The following is a 19,143-nucleotide window of genomic DNA, read 5'->3' as shown; positions in this document are numbered from 1 at the left end:
GATGCCCTTCCTAATGCCAACCATTCCAAGAGTGTAGTGGGTGCTTTTATGTGCCACCGGCATGAAGGCCAGTCAGGTGGTACTGGCAACAGCCACGCTCAAATGGTGTATTTTACGTGCTACCTGCACAGGAGCCAGTCCAGCGGCACTGGCAACGATCTCGCTCGAATATCTTTAAACATGCCACCAGCACAAGTGCCAGGAAGGCCATCACGGTTCCACTTTCGCTTGCCCCAACAGGTCCTTGCAAGCCGAGTTTCGTGTCCAATGAAGGAGTCGATGTTGGCATGGGTGCCAGTCGTTGAATTTAGTTCGATTTCGATTTCACTTGCCTCAACAGGTCTTCGCAAGCAGAGTTTAGTGTCCAATGAAGGAAGGTACGCATAAGTGGGCTGGCTACATCCCTGGCAGAGACCTTGGATTTAGGTCTCACTTGGCTTGCCGGGTCTTCTCACGCACAGCATATTTCCAAAGGTCTCGGTCATAAGTTATTGCCTTGGTAAGGCCCAATGTTCAAAGGTCATGCCTCACCACCTCATCCCAGGTTTACCAATCTCACTCACAAGTCAAACGTTAGCTCATTCATGCAGTGGGACCATCCCTCTAACCAAGTGGTTCAGGGGTGAACCTCTTAACAACACAACCATGTCATATTGATGAGAAAATTGAAACAGATAAAAACAGTGGAAAGAAATGGGATAAATACAAAGTGTAGACAGTAGAAGGTAATTTTTAAAAATGAATTCATTAAATATAAACCAATAAATAGGCTTCTTTTGATTACAAGGATAAATAACCAGTTGTTTGATCAACTGAACTACCCATGCATTGAATTAACATGTAAGTGGTTGAGTATTCCACAGACATGTATACTCTTAATCTAATCCTCAAGTAGAATCAATGACATTATGAGTGACAAAGTTGATTGCAAATTGCAGATACAATCTATCAGTTGAGCTTTCGCACAGTTTCTGTAAACTCATTTTCACTCCAAAAGCTTGGGTCAACCCAAAGCTATGGTATATGACACTTGTCCAAGATGCCAGGCAGAGAATTTGAACCTAGGACCTTGTGATTGTAAGATGAACTTTTCACCTTTCAGCTATGCTGCATCCATCAATCAGGTATAAACTAGATACTTATCGCTATTTCCAAGCATTTAGTAAGACCAAGAGAGTGGAAAATGAGTGAGTGAAGCAGACACTGTGTAATAAAATATAAAATAAAGCTAAAATTTCTTTCCAGAAGCAACAATTAAAAGTCAATGTGGCTATGTATCAAAAATGAAGAAACAAATGTTTCCTCATCGTTTAATATGTGAAGTAAATATTTCTCCTTTATGCAACCTAAACCCACTGACATAAAAAAAAAAAACTGCTTGCCTGTGCAGTTTAAAAGTAATAATTGGTAACTGATGTGGCACTACAGTTTTTAACCAAGAAAAAAAAAAACCATGTAACTGACCAGACTATCAGATGTTACACATTGCTGGTCACAATGCACTTTGCATCGTCTTTAGCCTTCAAATAATGCCACCCTGCTGACTAGGTGAGCAAGCCAACATCCACCCCAACTGATTAAAAGGAGACTGGAGCAACATGAAATGAAGTGTTTTACTCAATAACACAATGTGCTGTCTGATCTGGGAATTGAACTCATGGTCTAATGATTGTGAGAGCAACAACCTGACCACGAGGAGTCCAAACACCTTCACAAACAAAAATGTACATTTAAAAAATCCTAAATTTTCATTAACATTGATAATATTAGAAAAAATATCCACCAATATAGTTTCTTACAATTGTCAAGAAAGTGCAAAATATAAACCTAAAATAGAGGTTTAAACATAGGACTAATTCTTAAATAAACTTAATAAATTGTCAAGTTATAAACAACAGTGAAATTATTATATTAGAAAGTTACCTTAATTTATGAACAGGGATCCGTTGCTCACACATAAGACTATGACAAATATTACATATCGCTACAAGTATATCTGGAGTGGGAAATTCTGTGGTGCAGACAATTATACGGCGAGCAAGAGCTATTGAATCTAAATAGTGCAGGCAGGATTCCCGCAACTTTTCCTGATAAGCAAAGTCTGTCTCCTGAAGAAAAAAAGATTTAGAATTAAAAAAAAAAAAATACTGATATGGTATCTTTCTTAAATAATGAATTATGTTGGGTATTAATTCATTAATTACATGAAATTGAATGTTGTATGCAAAAGTTCAACAAAAAAAGTGTTTCTCTATTTGAACAATGAAAATCCAACAGATGAAATGTTGCATATTGGCTCATGAGTTTGTAACTTTTTCTAAAGATAATTATTCCACTTGCCTCGGTACATAAATTCCAAGAGTTGGAAGACTTAGTGAGTTGTCTACTTGCTATGATAAGCTGTTTAATGGTTTACAATTTTCAGTTTAATCTTCAAAACATATAGGCTCTATAAGGGTGTTAGAAAAATATGCAAATTTATCATTCTGCTAATCTGTTAGAATTATGTAATATATAACTGAAATTAATATTCTAAATAACAATTAAACATTAGTTTTTATTTCTAAGTAACATTTTTCACATCTCTAGTGCTTTTTTTTTTTTTTTTAAATAAAACATTAACACCACATGATGTCACTTTCCATAACTTGTGCTATGTCAACACATTGTATGGTATTAATTTTTTATGCAGCATTGAACGCAAGAGTCTTATACTAGAGGCTCAGAACAATCAATGTCTTGTGAGTGAATTTGGTAGACAGAAATTGTACAAAGCCTATCGTGTTTATCATCATCATCATCATCATTATTTAATGTCTACTTTTCCAAGTTCGTATGACAGAACTTGTTGAGGCAAGATCTTCTATAGCTGGATGCCCTCCCCATCACATATCCTTACCTGCTCCAAGCAAGGTAATATTTCCCCTTGGCCAGACATATTTTTCACAGCAGACCAGAAGCAAACATCACTTGTATGATAGTGTTGTTCATTTATAGCCATCACACTATGTCAATTGAAGGAGACAGTAACAAATGTACATGCACACACATGGGCAATTATCATGCTGATGAAGGTTATTGGAGCAAAACTCTGCATCCACAACTGTCTTCTTATCACCAGACAATAAGCCTGTCGATCTTAGAGAATTCTTGATTCTTGAGATTGTAGCAAGTCAAGAAAGATCTATATTGTCATGGCATAGTTCAGTTGTGCTGTGGCAGACTCCAGCCAATAAGGGCCAGATGCGTATGAATACAAATGGCAGTGATCTGCCTTAGCAGTGAAGTAGCAGTTTAAAGAAAGTTGGTGAAAAGATGGCCTTGAAGTAACATCTCTTCCTTTGACATGCCACAACTTTTGTGTTCTCCACACAACTCATTTGAATGATATCAGCTACAACTCTGTCTCAAAATGAGTAGTACATTCTTGTTCCTATCAGCTTACAATGGCTTCCACATAACCCTTCTGTGTAAAAAGTAAGTTATGAGATTTTTTGCTGCCTCACATAGACATGTAGATTAATTACTGTTACTACTTGCCAACATTCATTTTATCAAAATAAATTTTGCAAAGTTTTGTTATAAATGAACTGCCTTCTGATATTCTTTATACAAGCTTATCAAAAGCACACTGGAATAGACTCTCTCACAAATACTCTTCATACATTAAATCACAGAACATTCATGCTAAATTAGTGATCATACTCACTAAAAGATTATCTCCCATCCTCTAGAGATGGAGATAATTTTAATAAATCAAGAATGTGTTATGTATGATATACTATATACAATTGATATACTTGTATTTGTTTACATTGCTCAAATATATGCCATTGGCCACTCAGAGTTATTTCTCTTAGCTTATTTCTGTTTAAATTATATAAACTATCTAGGCCATAAATGTGTTCTACTCTATATTGGCTACTGGAGATAAGGTGGGACAACTGTCAAGCAGATGATGGTAATTGAACCAGAAACACATGACCAGAACTATCCTCTATATCTCCAAGCAATAAGCCTATCTTTTCTTTTAATGGCATGTCATTTATAATGCATGGTAATTGATATATCTGTATTTGTCTGTGTGTCTGTACATATATAAAGATAAAGGGTAAAGACCCCTCCGGTCATGAATGACCATGGGATGTACTAAAAGTTCGCCTCTGAGGCACAAGTCAGGGCAAGGTTGTTTATGGAAGACTAGCAGCCACCTCTTTCCACACCACTGATATTATCCTAGGGAAAGGCAAAGGCTAATACAGCTTGGCACCAGTGACATCACAACTCATTTCTACAGCTGAGTGAACTGGAGCAATGTGAAGTGAAAAGTCTTGCTCAAGAACACAACACAGAGCCCAGTCTGAGAATCAAACTCACTAACTCATGATTGTGAGCCCAATGCTTTAACCACTAAAGCATGCACCTTCAGCAAGAAAGTAATTTCATTTTTCGCAAATAGATAGAGTTACTATTTCTTTGAATGACTTTTGTCAATGTTATGATTTTTTTCCTTTTGACATTTGATAGCCGTTACTTTTAACTTACTTTAGAAGCAAATTGCACATAATTTTGTTTACAGCTGTTAGTTCAGTGTCAATTTTAACACGGAGTGCAAAAAACGAACATTTTCATCATATTTTGCTTTTTTATTTCCGTAAAGGCAAGAAAGCTGCTGAGGCTCACAAAGATATGTGGAGTTTATGGTGTTGATTGCTTAACAGAACCCACATATCAGAAATGGTTTTTCAATCAAAGATGACCAGCATTCTGGTCAAGCTACTGAAGTTGATGATGACCAAATCAAAGCTATAATTGAATCTGATCATCATATAACTGTGTGAGAGATTGCAGAGAGTTAAAATGTATCACACACAACATTTGAAAATCACTTAAAATGTCTTGAACTTGCTAAGAAGCTCAATATTTGGGTTCCACATAAACTGAAAGAGATTCACTTAACACAATAAATCAGTATTTGTGATGTGCATCTCAAACACAATGAAATAGACCTTTTGTGTATTTTGAGCTGCTTCCAAGGAGTCAAACGATCAATTCAGATGTCTACTGTCAATAACTAATGAAAATGGAGGAAGCAATCAAAGAAAAATGGCCAGAATTGGCAAATCGTAAAGGAATCATGTTCCACCATAACAACGCTAGACCACAGACGTCTTTGCTAACTCATGAAAAATTATTGTAGCTTGGTTTGGAAGTGATGTCACATCCAACATATAGCCCTGACTTTGCACCATCAGATGACCATTCATTTTGAAGTTTGCAAAATTCTTTGAATGATAAAACTTTCAATAATGTTGATGACCTGTAATCACACTTGCTTCAGTTTTTGGCTGAATAAGGACCAGAAGTTCTATGAGCACAGAATCATGAAGTTGCCAGAAAGATGGCAAAAGGTCATCAAACAAAATGGAAAATATATAATTGATTAAAGTTCATTTTTGTTATGAAAACAAACGACTTTTCTTTCACACTAAAAAGCCAAAATTACTGTCTTACCAACCCAATATGTATATATAAATATATATGATGGCCTTCTTTCAGTTTGTGTCTACTGAATTCACTCACAAGACTGGTCAGTTTGGGCTATAAAAAACACTTCCACAAAGCGTTACGCAGTGAGACTGAACCTGAAACCATGTGATTGGAAGCAAACTTGTCAACCACACAGTCACAGGTGTCTGTGCACTTGTCTCAGTCTGAGTGAATGCTTACAATCTGTGCTGGCATGAAAAGAGAGATCAGTGGGTTCTGGGTAGTGTTGTCTGTTATCATTTCCCTGTCAACAAATAGTCTGGTAACTCTGACCTTTTGAAAATGAGTGAAATGAAAAGTCCCATATTTAGAGAAAAAAGAAGGTAATGGCTAGAAACGGGAAGAGCATCCATCAGTAAAACAATGCTTCAACATGCATTTGTTTAATTGATGATAGTGTGGAAAAATGGATATAGGAATGACTGAAGATAATCAAGACTAATGTTCTCAACCAGTGGTTCCCAACCCTTTTTAGTTTATCCTCTCCTGCTATCTTAGACATCAGTGAAAAATGCACTTGAATTTTGTAGGTTAATAGGAGAAAGAGGTCACTTTTGGAAAAATTAAATTGATAAATTATTATCAAAGTGTCAAATGAATTCTTTTTGTTGTCATGGTGGAACTTAAGATATAGAAAATGAATTGCATGTATTTGAATGTGTGTTTTTCAGACAGTAATAGGAAGTTTTAGGAAGAAACAGAGTAATAGTGGCTAGCCCTAATTTTCCTGTGGCCTCACTGAACTTTGCCACGGGCCCCCAGCTTGGAAAATATTGTTCTAAATAATAATCAAGCATTGGTTTTGATTTCCCTTTCATATATATTTCACTTTTCTAGTGCTTTTTTAAACAAAGCATTAACATAACACCATGTCATCTCCCATAATTTGCGCTATGTACAAAATCTACTCCAAATAGTTAAGAATTTTTATAGTTATTTACCCCAGAAGAAAAAGCAATCTTTTTTTGGCATCTGCCTGAAACTTAATATTAATTGTTTTGATTGAAAGCAGTGAATGACAGAAATGATTGAACACAATTCTAAATATCTTACAGTACTCTGTTTTCTCTATTTGCATTCTGAATTCAAATGCCACTGAGTCTGATTTTATCTTTCATCTTTCCAAGATGATTAAAATAAGTACCTGGTGAATACTAATTAACAAAAACCTTCCCCCAATTTTGAGATCTTGACTCTATGTCAGAACTCAATATTAAAGAAACTCTTTCCTTTCTTAAACTGATATACATTAAGCATCGATGATAATGAACATTATCATATATTGCACTGATGTCATACAGATCACTACTAATACAACAGTCACAGGTTATCTCCTCTTTATAAGTTAAAATATAAAAAAAACTTGACAAATATGTATAAAATGAGGTAAAGTTTAAATAAATATACAAGGAAGAAACAGAATAGAGAATAAGATGGATAAGTAAAGAAAGAAGGACTCACCAAGTCATCAACCATCATCTCTTCAATATCAGAATCATTTTCTTCGTCGTCATCATCATCAAAATTTTGCAGTCGAGGCAGAGGTAGAGTAGGGACAAGGTTTTGCATTAGCATTAAATATTGAAATGTTTGCTGTGGAGTCAAAGTCTCTGAAATAAGGGGAATTGGTTAAATATTTACAACAAAAATCCAGATATTAAACATTTATTCCAAAATATCAATATGCATGAAATAGTTGTGAACAACAAAATGTCAGTTTTGCACTTACCTACATATTTTTCCCCAAGAACCAACACTGCATACAATAACCAATGATTAGCATCTGAAAATTTCTTTGAACTATCTTCATTAGTATTCTTCTTTGCAGAAAATAACTGGGTTTCATTTTTCTCGCCAATCTTATTGATTAGAGCTTGGATCAGTTCCACAAAAGGAAATGGATATTTACCATATGCCATAGCAGGCAAAAGAAACAGTTCAACTTGCTGAGAATGAGATGGACAAAACAGTTCACGACACACTTCAGTCAGTACACTGGTGCTGTAAATATATATTTATATATAAAGGATGATCTTTTTAAAAAATATGTTAATTTTAAATAAGGATAGTGTAAATCTTCAGCAAAGAGCTAATAAACATATTTGAAAGTTGTGTTTTCAAAGTGTCAGATCATTCAAATTTACTATAAATGTATTGTATCTTGGCTTTCCTCTTGCCAAATTTGCAATGAAATTTAAATCTGGAATAAAATTTTCGACAGAGAGCCAAAATTGTTCGGATGCAAAATCTTAGCTTATCTATAATTGAGAACAAAAGTATGAGTGTCTACTATAAGTAGAGATCTATATCCAAGGATATCACACAATTCTCATGGTAAGATACAACTCTTACATTTTAAGGGCTCAGAAACAGTCCCTTTATTAAATGATATTTAGCATTATGCAAAAATATTCACAGTATTAGAATATAATATGATGACATTAGCAAAAAGCAGTAAACATAAAAACAAATTGGAAAACAAGTTTTGAGACTAGATTTTCTCTTTGTTATCTAATCACCATTACAAGACAGTTCTAAGTTAACAGATATTTTGCACATTATCACTACCTTCTGCTTACATTTCGAATCACTTTAGAGCAAAGAAATACAACTATTAACTTTCTATAAAGCCTTAATATGCTCCATTATAGTGATCAGCTTTCTTGAATAGTACACTGCCATCAAATATGGACATCCTCCAAATTAAAAATATCTGATTCATAAATCTGGCTTTATTACATCATCATTCTGTGTCCTCTGCCCTGTTATTTTTATTTATACTATAATAAATATTATAGAAGTTTTGTTAGTTGAATCTAATTCCCATCTGAATCAAGTTCTCCTCCCTTTTCACTCCCTACTGCATTGCTTTGCTTTTTCTAATGCCTATAATTGACAAATATTACATGCAATCCAAAGACCACTTCCAAGACTACTCCCCTATAGAACCTGCATCAATGATAAGTGTTCCTATATTACTAAAAGCTCTTCAAATGCCATTCTTATTTAGTTCCTCATTCCTTCTAATTGGAAATAACACCATTGGTTATGTTCTTCATTCTTGAATACATTAATGGAAATAAAAAAAAATGTATACCCAACTGACAAGAAGCTGGTACAATTAGGCTGAGCTTGTCTAGTTTTCTTAGAATGATGACTTTAAGACACTTGTGTTCAAACTAAAGTTTTAGTATTTTGGTCTTTACAAAATGATGCACTATTATATGAGGTTAATGGTGGACAAGTGACTACATGATCATAAGTTCAACTATTATTAAAAGCATTATGTGTTGTACCTCTGCTTGCTTCATTTTTCCAGATTAACAAAACAGACACCATGTTTACTTCAAGTTGAGTAGTTAGTATTTAAAACATCCAGCAGTGAAAATAAAAACTGCTTCACATAAAAAAAAAGAAGAAAAACTATCTCACCAATTCTAGCAGATATGATTCAAAAACAAGCAAAAAATGCAAATGAAGAATACGGAGGAGGAGGAGGAAGAAGTGTCATCATCATCATCATCATTTTTAGCATCTGTTTTCCATGCTAAGATGGGTTGGATGGTTTGACTGGAACTGGTAAGCTGGAGATCTGTACCAGGCTCCAGTCTTATTTGGTTTGGTTTCTATGGCTGGATGCCCTTCCTAATGCCAACCACTCCAATAGTGTAGTGGGTGCTTTTTATGTGTTACCGGTACAGGTGCCTTCTACATAGCACTGGCACGAGTGCCATTTACAGGTCACTGGCAAGGGTGCCTCTAATGGGTCACCAGCATTGACCATGACTATGATTTCACTTGTCTTCTCAAGCACAGCACATCACCAAAGGTCTCAATCAACATTCCAAAATCATGCTTCACCACCTCATTCCATGTTTTCCTCGGTCTACCTCTTCCACAAGTTTCCTCCACAGTTAGAAATCAGCACTTCTTTACGCAACTGTCCTCCATACTGATGTTAGCTATTAAATATGTACTCCAAAAGAGAGATTAAGTTGAAATGAAAGAAAATCTATATAATTTTAATTGCCACTTGGATACAAGTAGTTGTTTTTCATTTGGTACTAAGGAATAAATACAAAGACAATAAGGAAAAAAAAACAAATTATGAAAGAACATACCAAAAACCCTTGTCTCCAGATGCCACAGCAATATTCACAGGTTTCATAATAAGATCAAATATGGATTCAGCAATAGGTATGGGTGGATGGTGACACCTTTCTATGCGGGACGGTACTTTAATATTCAGCAAAATACGCAGACTTTTAAAATACCCTGAAGGAGAAAGAGAATTGTATTATCAAATCAAAAGATCAATGAAGTACACTAAGCTTTTGCATACCACAATTCAAATGTTTCTATATTGAGGAGAACTTATATTTAATATTAGAAATTTCAGTTCACTTCTTACACACACACACTAACTTGGACACTTAGACATTTCCCAGTAGAAATTTCACCATAGTAAACACAAATATTTATTAGTGTCAATGAATGTTTTCTGAAATTCAATTTTAACCCTTTCGTTACTGTATTTATTTTGAGATGCTCTGTGTTTCTTTCAATTACTTTAAATATAAAAAAGAAATTAGTAAAATAACATAGTTATCATTAAGCTAGTGTTAGGAACATAAATTGTGACTAAGGTTTGGTGGAAGATTTTAATTCAAAACTTATGAAAACAAGACATTTGTACTTAGAGCAAGAGCCGATTTCAGCCGAGTTGGTAACGAAAGGGTTAAACCAATATCAGCAACTAAATAACGAATAACTGAGGTAAATAGAAAGTCATAAGTTATGTATTAAAGTTACTAATAAAAAGATAGCATTGGGTCATCCTATAAATAATGTGGTTTTTTTCAATTGCATGAACTAAAAGTCAGAGGTGTGTGGGGGGGCAGGATAAACTACTTGCATCAACTTGCTATAAAAGCAGGTAGTAATTTTCCCTTGTCCTTATTCTCAGTGCAAGTTTTGAAGAATTCAGTTTGATTTTCAGTTATTTTTTTCAAAGCTATAATGGATGTGGCAATGGAGCATATTTGGCATATTTTATTTTATGAGCTCAATAAAGGCAACAACGCAACAGAAAGTGCGAGGAATATTAATGCATTATATGGGGATTGGACAACAAGCATAAGCCAGTGTCAATGGTGCATCCAAAAATTCTGAGCTGTAAACTACAGCCTAGAAGACAAGCCTTGTCTTGGAAGATCTGTAGAGCTCAAAGAGGATGTCCTGCAAACCTTTGTGGAAAAAAATCCCATCATAACTGTTGAGGAACTAGCAGAGAAGCTTGGATTTGGTCATTCAACCATTCATCGACATCTGCATGCTATTGGAAAAATCAACAAATTGGGTCAATGGGTTCCTCACAAACCTTCCGATTCTATTTGTGTGCAGAGTGACTGTGTGCTCTTCTCTGCTGTCACATCTCACGAATGAATATTTTTTGGACCGAATAGTGACTGGTGACAAGAAATGGGTTCTCTATAAATATGTCAAGCGCCAAAGACAGTGAGTAGAGAAAGGAGAAACACTGGCAGCCCAGGCTAAAGAAGGTCTTCACCCATGTAAGGTGTTGTTATCTGTTTGGTGAGATATGAAAGGTTTAATCCACTTTGAACTTTTAAACCCAAACCAAATGATAACAAAAGGAGATCTACTGTCAGCAGCTTAAGTTAGCACTAGAAGAACGACCATCTTTGGTTTCAAGATGAAAGGTGTTCTTCCATCAGGATAATGCTCGGCTACATACAGCGAGGATGACATTCCAAAGGCTGGAGTAGTTTGAATGGGAAACGATGCCCCATCCACCATATTCACCAGACATTACCCCATCTGATTATCATTTATTCAACAGTCATCAAAATCATTTGAACGGAAAAAATATGAATTCTGTAGATGAGGTCAGAACAGTACTGGATGAGTATTTTTCGTCACAGACAAGTGAATATTGGAAGAGGAGCCTTGCAAGTCTACCAGATAGATGGAAGAGCATTGCAGAAAATGAAGGCGAGTATATTTTAGATTAAAAAAGAACTTTGTTTATCTTAATTTTGAAAAATAAAAGAAGTATAAAAAAAACTGCATTATTTATGGGATGATCCAGTAGAAAAGACAAGAGCAATTTAAGAAAATATTGCCTTTCTATATGGAATGGAAACAAAACTCATACATTTTATTATTGCCTTTACATTCATATTTTCCTGATATGAATAGCAATTTATATGATGATTAATTATTTCATTTTCTGTCAAGGTGGTCAAATAGTGAACGTATTTGACTATGAGCTTGTGATTCTTGATTTCAAATCAATCGTATATGTCTCTCAGAAAAATAATTACTCTATGTTGCTTCAGTTTGCTACCTTCAACAAAAGGTATCAGATTTCTGGGAATGTTTTTATAGAGAAAAGCTGACATGCTGTTATAACATACAGATTTATCCCCCCCTTCCTAATCATTCTAGTACTAATACTAGTTTATAGGTAAAAAAAATTCCACTATATGCAATATGTTTTAAAATTAAACAAACCTTTATTACATAAAAATTCAAATATATTTTGAACAACTGGCGGCCATATCTTGCCTTTTGGCACAGATAGATGGACATAAGTCTCTGTAGCAGTAAATATCTCCAGCATTCGCATTGGTAGTGCAAGAGACTGAGATGAGGTTAATTTCTCAAGATAACTGAAAAAAATAACAATACCAGTAGTAGTAGTTATAACAACAACAACAACAACAACAATAATCCTTCTTCAGGTATAAGGACTGAAATTTTGGGGAAAGGGGCCAGTTGATTATATTGACCCCAGTGTTTAACAGCTACTTATTTTATTGATCCCAAAAGGATGAAAGGCAAAGAAGACCTCAGCAGAATTTGAAAGTAGAATGTAAAGACAGACAAAATGATGTTGCAAAGCATTTTGTCCAGCATGCTAACAGTTCTGCCTATTTGCCACCTTAATAATGATACTACATACTACTTTTACTATTAATAATAATAATCCTTTCTACTCTAGGTACAAGGACAGCAATTTTGAGAGGAGGACCAGGGTGCAAATCAATTATATGGACTCTAGAGCCTGACACGTACTTTATTTTGATGAATTTGAAAGGGTGAAAGTTCACCTTGGTGGAATTTGAGCTCAGAATGCAATGAGTCAAAACAAATACTGCAAGGCAGTGTGTCTGATACTTTAACAAATCTGCAGCTTCCCACCTTAATAATGGTGGTGGTGGTGGTGATGTTAGTAATAAGGACAACAACAACAACAATAATAATCCTTTCTACTAAAGGCACAAGGTCTGAAATTTTGGGGAGGGGAAAAGTAAATTAATTTGACCCCAGTGTTTCACTGGTACTTAATTTATTGACCCCAAAAGGATGATTAGAAGTGTTATCATGTACATGTTTTGCCTTGGTCTAAAAGATGGGCTACAGCAAATATTCTGCTCAACACCACAGATTTGCTTGTCAGTTGCTTGACCTTATGCAACTGAACATGTCCCTTAGTGGCTGACAATATGTGCATCTCTGATCATCAGCAGGAGTAGTGGGGGAGCATCACAGCCATATGTTGAGAGGAATTCATTGGGGTTTGAATAATTCGCCCCTAGAAACATGAGAGTTTCATTCATCATCCTTAAACAAACCTTATTCAGGGACCTTTTGAGCAGGATGGGCTACTCAACCTGAAGAAAATTCTAACTGGGCTCCACCAGCAATGCTATGCACTGTTTATCTTGATATGAGGTCACCATGCTGTACACACATGGTTATAATACATGTGCCTGTGTTCCCTTATCAAACCCTAGTGTCACTTTGATGGCCTGCATTGTTCTCTCACTCAATAATAATAACAATAATAATAATTGCTGCTGATAAAATTGTTAAAACTTTGAACAACTTCAAAGGCAATATAACATAAAAACAAAGGAAATTTAAAATCACTGTTAAACATGAGCCAACTATTGCAAATACATCTCAAAAATTCCTGTGAAAAATAATTTCACTTTATTATAGTAGCTTATTATTATAGTTACACCCTAACCTTTCATAATTCGACACAAGATCCCCTCCTCCAATGCCCCCTCCCCTCTCAAAATTTCTTGTATGCAAGTTATTTGGTGACCCTGCCAGTGCTGGCGCCATGTAAAAAGCATCCAGTCCACACTGTAAAGTGGTTGGCATTTGGAAGGACATCCAGCTGTAAAAAACCATGCTAAAACTGACCTTGCCAGTGCTGGTACCACATAAAAAGTACTTGTTCCACTCTGGGGAGTGGTTGGTGTTTGGAAGGGCATCCAGCCATAAAAACCCTGTCAAAACAGACACAATAGCCTGAGGTAGTCTTCTACCTGGCTGGCTCCTGTCAAACCGTCCTACCCATGCCAGTATGGAAAGCAGATGTTAAATGATGATGATATAGTAGCGTAACACTGAAAGCCTCATAATTAACAGTCAAAATAGGGGAACGAGGGATATGGTTACCATATCATCATTGCCATTCATTTAATGTTTTTGCTTATCTTCTATTTGTTGGACAGTCAGATTTTTTTTGTAGATATTCATTTTAGGATTATTCAAACAAAAAATTTAGACTGTTTCGAGTTCCTAATCAGACTACTGCATGAGTTATATAATCAAACAAGGTTATCTCTTTCTTAACTCACCAATCCACTGATTTTATGATAAAGTAAGGAAGAGGACAATAACACTCAGGGACATTTTTACTTTTTACCTTTCTAGACGAGAGGATGGTGAAGTAGAAATAAGTAGATGCACTTAGAGATAAAGTTCTGAGGAAGAAGTATTGAGCAATGTACTTAGTCCAAGGTCTACTTGATGTAAAACATTAGAAGAGAGTAAGAAGAAGGAAGATGCATTGGACAGTTTCAAATAGTGGACTGAATAATAAGTAAGATCAGTCAACAGAGGTTGTTGTAATAAGCAAGCATTTGCAATGTCAGCAGTGAGCCCTAAGCACCTAAAATTTAGATACAAAAGTAATTGTGTTGCCCTTTTGAAGTGTTATCCTTGTAAAAATAGATATATATAAAATATATGTGTGACATGTAAAAGCACCCAATACACTCTGTAAAGTGGTTGGTGTTAGGAAGGGTATCTAGCCGTAGAAACCATGTCAAATCAGACTGGAGTCTGGTGCAGCCCCCCAGCTTGCCAGCACTGGTCAAACCATCCAACTTATGCCAGCATGGACAACAGATGTTAAATTATGATGATGATGATATACACAAACATGACAGTTTTCTTTCAGTTTCTGTCAACCAAATCCACTCACAAGGCTTTGATTGACCCAAGACTATAATAGAAGACACTTGCCCAAGGTACAATGCAGTGGGACTGAACCTAAAACCATGTGGATAGAAAGCAAATTTCTTAACCAAACTATCATGCCTGAGTTCATATATATATATAAATATCACTGAACAGATCAACAAATAAACTAATTTAATAGTAAAAGTGGATTAGTACTTACAGTAAACAAAGTTGTAAGACAAGTTTCATCTGATGGACCATCTTTTCAAAGTTTTCAGCCATGTGATTCACAACATTATCTTTCTGAGTGAGCATTTGTTGGCACACCCAAAGCTACAATTACATAGAAGCTGACATGTGCAACACAACCAAGCAAATTTAATAAGAATATTTCTTTCCTCCAATGAATGATATAAAGGCACTATAATAGCTGCTTAAAAGTTAGTGATTATAAAAAAAAAGAAAAAAATCGATAATAGTGATTAGAAAAAAAATTTTGAAAAATAGTTATGTTATCTACACTCTCACATAAGGAACTAATTTAAAGATAGAAACTTTAGTAAAATCAAAAGCAGAAATATACAAATGAAAGATCTGAGTTGCTGAGAATGAAGAAATATATTTATTAGTCTTAACCCTTTAGTGTTCCCATTATTCTGTCAGAAGTAATGCATATTTATTTTCATTGTTTTGAATTAGTCATGCATTATGTTGTAGCTTTGAGATTTTGAAGAGGTAACTGTTAATTTTTAGAATGATATTGTCGGGTTGGTGTGAGAGGCCAGATCTGGCCAGTTTGATAATAAAACAAGTAAAATATTTTGGCTGGATTTGGCTGGTTTAAATGCTAAAGGGTTAAGTAGTAGTTTCCAAGAAATTCATTAAAAAAGGCTTCTTTTATTTAAATGAATTTTTTCATGAACAAGCTTTTGATAGGTCTCTCTACTCAATAAGTTGATTTTACTAAGTAACAACAACTCGTTTTCCCAGATTCATCTCTTAACTGAAAGTTATATATATATATATATATATATATATATATATATATAATTGCATAATTAAATGTAACTGAGTAATTATACATTTTATACAGCTACCTTCAAAAATTTTGAACATAGCTAGCAGCTCTTCAGTACCTTTGTTGACATCTCAGCACAACACGAGTCTAGATCCTAGATTTAGAACCACTAAGATACATAACTTACTTCACTCGTCCTACATGAAGAAATTTAACCACTATTGTTTCAGAGTTCAGTAATAAATTGAAGGTCATCAAACAATAAAACACTTGTATAAAAAGATCCAATTCAAAGTAGGTAAAGACCAACATTCACTTTGTTAGAAAATGCTATCAAGTTTATGCTTCAATGGAATGGGAAGACACAGTTGGTTGAGTTATCAGAGACCCGTTAATGTAAGTAAGCAATGTTTCGTTAATGAGTCCTTGGCAAAGACATGTCTATAGTCAACATCATTTAACTGTAAACATGGGTATCATATCACTTGTAAGCAGTATAGGCACTTAGCTTAACAATGGGCAAGTGGAAAGAATTGTTATCCAATGATCTGATGGTAGTTTCTCAAAGTCTGAGAAAGACAGTTCTGCAATTTCTTGTTGAACAACCTGCACAAATGGATTGTTTATAGCGATCAAATGTACGTGCAGCACATTAGCTGACCATCTCCATCAAATTGACATTACCTGACTAGGTATGTGGTGTGCCATACATCAGGTGTCAAAGTAATCACAGAGCAACATGAGATGAAGTGTTTTGTTCAAGAACACAATGCACTACCAAGTTCAGGAACCACAATCTTGTAATCGTGAGTGCAAAACACTAACAACTATGCCATGCACCCTCTATTGTACAATACATAACAACAAAACAGAATTCCAACATGGGTTAGTAAGACACACACTCAGTTTGGAAAAAACAGAAATATATTTTTAAAATTTCTTTGAAAATTATAGCTGTGGGAAAGAAAAACTAATGAAATGACCAAAATAAAATTGCAAGCTACTCACAAGTCGAGATTGATCCAAGCTACCATCATAAAAGAAAAGAAGCTGACAACATAGATCAGTAACAGTTTCTATATTAACCAATGATTGCTTGGGAAATGTAGATAATTTTGAATCAAACAATTCTCGCAGACGCATTGCCTGAAATAAGGAATTAAACCAATTAAAAACTATTTCAAGAAAATGGTACAGCTGTAATGAAGCTAGCTGAAAGACAATTAAAATAAGGGAAAAATGAATATTGATAAAAATAGAGTAGAAAAACAAGGCTGAAGCAATAGCAGTTCACAATTAGCTTTTGTTTTTGCTGTAAAGGGGAATGAAACCAGAAATGTAAAGTTACTGAATATATTGTTAGATATCTAATATAGACAAACACCCTGACTTTAATCACTTATAAACTACTATAAAATCTAGCATATTAGAATAGTGTTTTAATTTTTAAATAGTCGCTTTTCTGCTGACAAAGTAGCTAAATCTTCAACAACTTTAAGACAAAAGTTGTGGACTGTTTAACCCATTACCTACCAGTGATCTCATATGAGATCACTTAAAAATTACAAATTTCTTAATTATCTGTCAATATTTACACATATCTAACCTTTTTTTGCTATATCTACTAGGTATATTTCTCTGATATTCAAATGAGGTTTGCTAATTTTTCACCCAATATCTCACTTATTTCTATCTAAAATGTTATTTTGATCATTCCAGCATGTTTCTAAGGCTGTTTTATGCTAGAAATCAAAGTTTCATAAAAAAATTCCAGTTAATAGAATTATGGGAGGTAATGGGTTAAATCAGTGTTTCTCAACTATTTTTTTTACCCTCTTGATGCTTGCTTCACCTGGATGGACCCGCATAACCATTTGATGTTTAAAAAATCCAATTATATTTTTATAATTAACATTTAAACCACTGGATGGAACTGAATCCTATTGTGACATCCCATATATATAACGACCATTTGCCATTTGAATTGATCACTTGAACCAGTTAAAGTTTACTATATTAATTAACAGATTGGAAAAGTATTCTCTTGACATGTATGAATTAAGTTTTGATACAATGTTACACACAGTAAACACAACAAGATTTCAAGTAACATGTGAATAGAAAAAGAGAATATATAAAAGACATTATAACTAAGTATCTTAAATTGGCAGAATAAGACAAAATGCTGAGCACATTTCTTCTAGCTCTTTACATTCCAAATTCAAATTCTGCCAAGGTCGACCTTGCCTTTAATCCTTTCAGGGTTGATAGAAAAGGATGTGGTTGAGTACAAGGATCAATGTAATCGACTATTCTCTTCTCCTAAAATTGCTGGCCTCATACCAAATTTTGAAATCATAATTAAGTATCTTGATTATGTTCAAACATTTTGGGGAAAAAAATCAAGAAAGTCACAAACTCTTTATTTCTAATCATGATTCCTTACAACCTTTAGCTATTGAAGACTTGTAAGCAATTTTACTTGTAATTTTTCTCAATTCAAGAGGTCAACCTACATACAAGTTACTTTTATAGGTTATATTATACTAGTGCATGATCCAGTATTTTATGCATGGAATAAGTAATGCTTTGCTTCATTAGAATGGAGTTATATATGCAAGAAAGAATTAAGTAAAAGAAGGTAAAACAATATTGAAGAAAATATATATAAGCTTTTAATGTCATCTACTTTCATAGAGCACAATAACTCTTTAGCATTCAGATGATTCTGTCAAATGTGATGCTTTTTCATTCATATTGTTTTTAATTAATCTTGTAGCCTTGAAATTTTGTTGATGTGATTGCTTATTTTTATAATGACATTGAAAGTTAGGTGTGATAGGCTGAATCTGGCTGGCTAGAACAAAAAAAAAAAAACAAGTAGCATATTTGGATCGGATATGGCCAGTTTAAATGCTAAAAAGTTAAAGAGTGAATTTAGTCTGTGAAGTAGTTGAAGAATAGATAGACAGATATATAGATTGCTAGATAGATACATTTTTAGAAGAAGTAGCATTGGGAGAAAAGATATGAATCTCCATTCTTTCTGTTGTCCTGTCTGTCTGTCTGTCTCTCCCACTTTGTTGTTCTCCATATAATGACATATGCATATTACACTTACATACAGAAACATTCTTATGAATATGACAACACTATTGTCTGTCTCTCCATATGTATGACTGCATGAGCACAGACAAACACAAATTTCCCAACTGCTAAAGGTATTTAAATATTAAGTGAAATTATAATGCTAACAACAATATATATATATATATATATATATATAT

General features: G+C 34.3%; 1 protein-coding gene across 1 annotated transcript in view; it reads right to left on the bottom strand.

Annotated features, from left to right (window-relative positions):
• LOC106872940 (ubiquitin-protein ligase E3C) overlaps window positions 1-19,143 on the bottom strand; it is a 78,103-nt gene that overhangs the window by 40,196 nt on the left and 18,764 nt on the right. The window contains exons 4-10 of the mRNA XM_014920117.2: window positions 16,865-17,002; window positions 15,059-15,171; window positions 12,088-12,245; window positions 9,672-9,825; window positions 7,280-7,551; window positions 7,012-7,160; window positions 1,924-2,108 (exon numbers count right to left, since the gene is read on the bottom strand). Of these exons, the coding sequence (XP_014775603.1) occupies window positions 1,924-2,108; window positions 7,012-7,160; window positions 7,280-7,551; window positions 9,672-9,825; window positions 12,088-12,245; window positions 15,059-15,171; window positions 16,865-17,002 (1,169 nt within the window). The remainder of the gene's footprint in view (window positions 1-1,923; window positions 2,109-7,011; window positions 7,161-7,279; window positions 7,552-9,671; window positions 9,826-12,087; window positions 12,246-15,058; window positions 15,172-16,864; window positions 17,003-19,143) is intronic.

This window comes from Octopus bimaculoides, chromosome 19, assembly GCF_001194135.2.
Source record: "Octopus bimaculoides isolate UCB-OBI-ISO-001 chromosome 19, ASM119413v2, whole genome shotgun sequence".
Taxonomy (NCBI): domain Eukaryota; kingdom Metazoa; phylum Mollusca; class Cephalopoda; order Octopoda; family Octopodidae; genus Octopus; species Octopus bimaculoides.
This window is presented reverse-complemented; position numbering and strand designations above follow the sequence as displayed.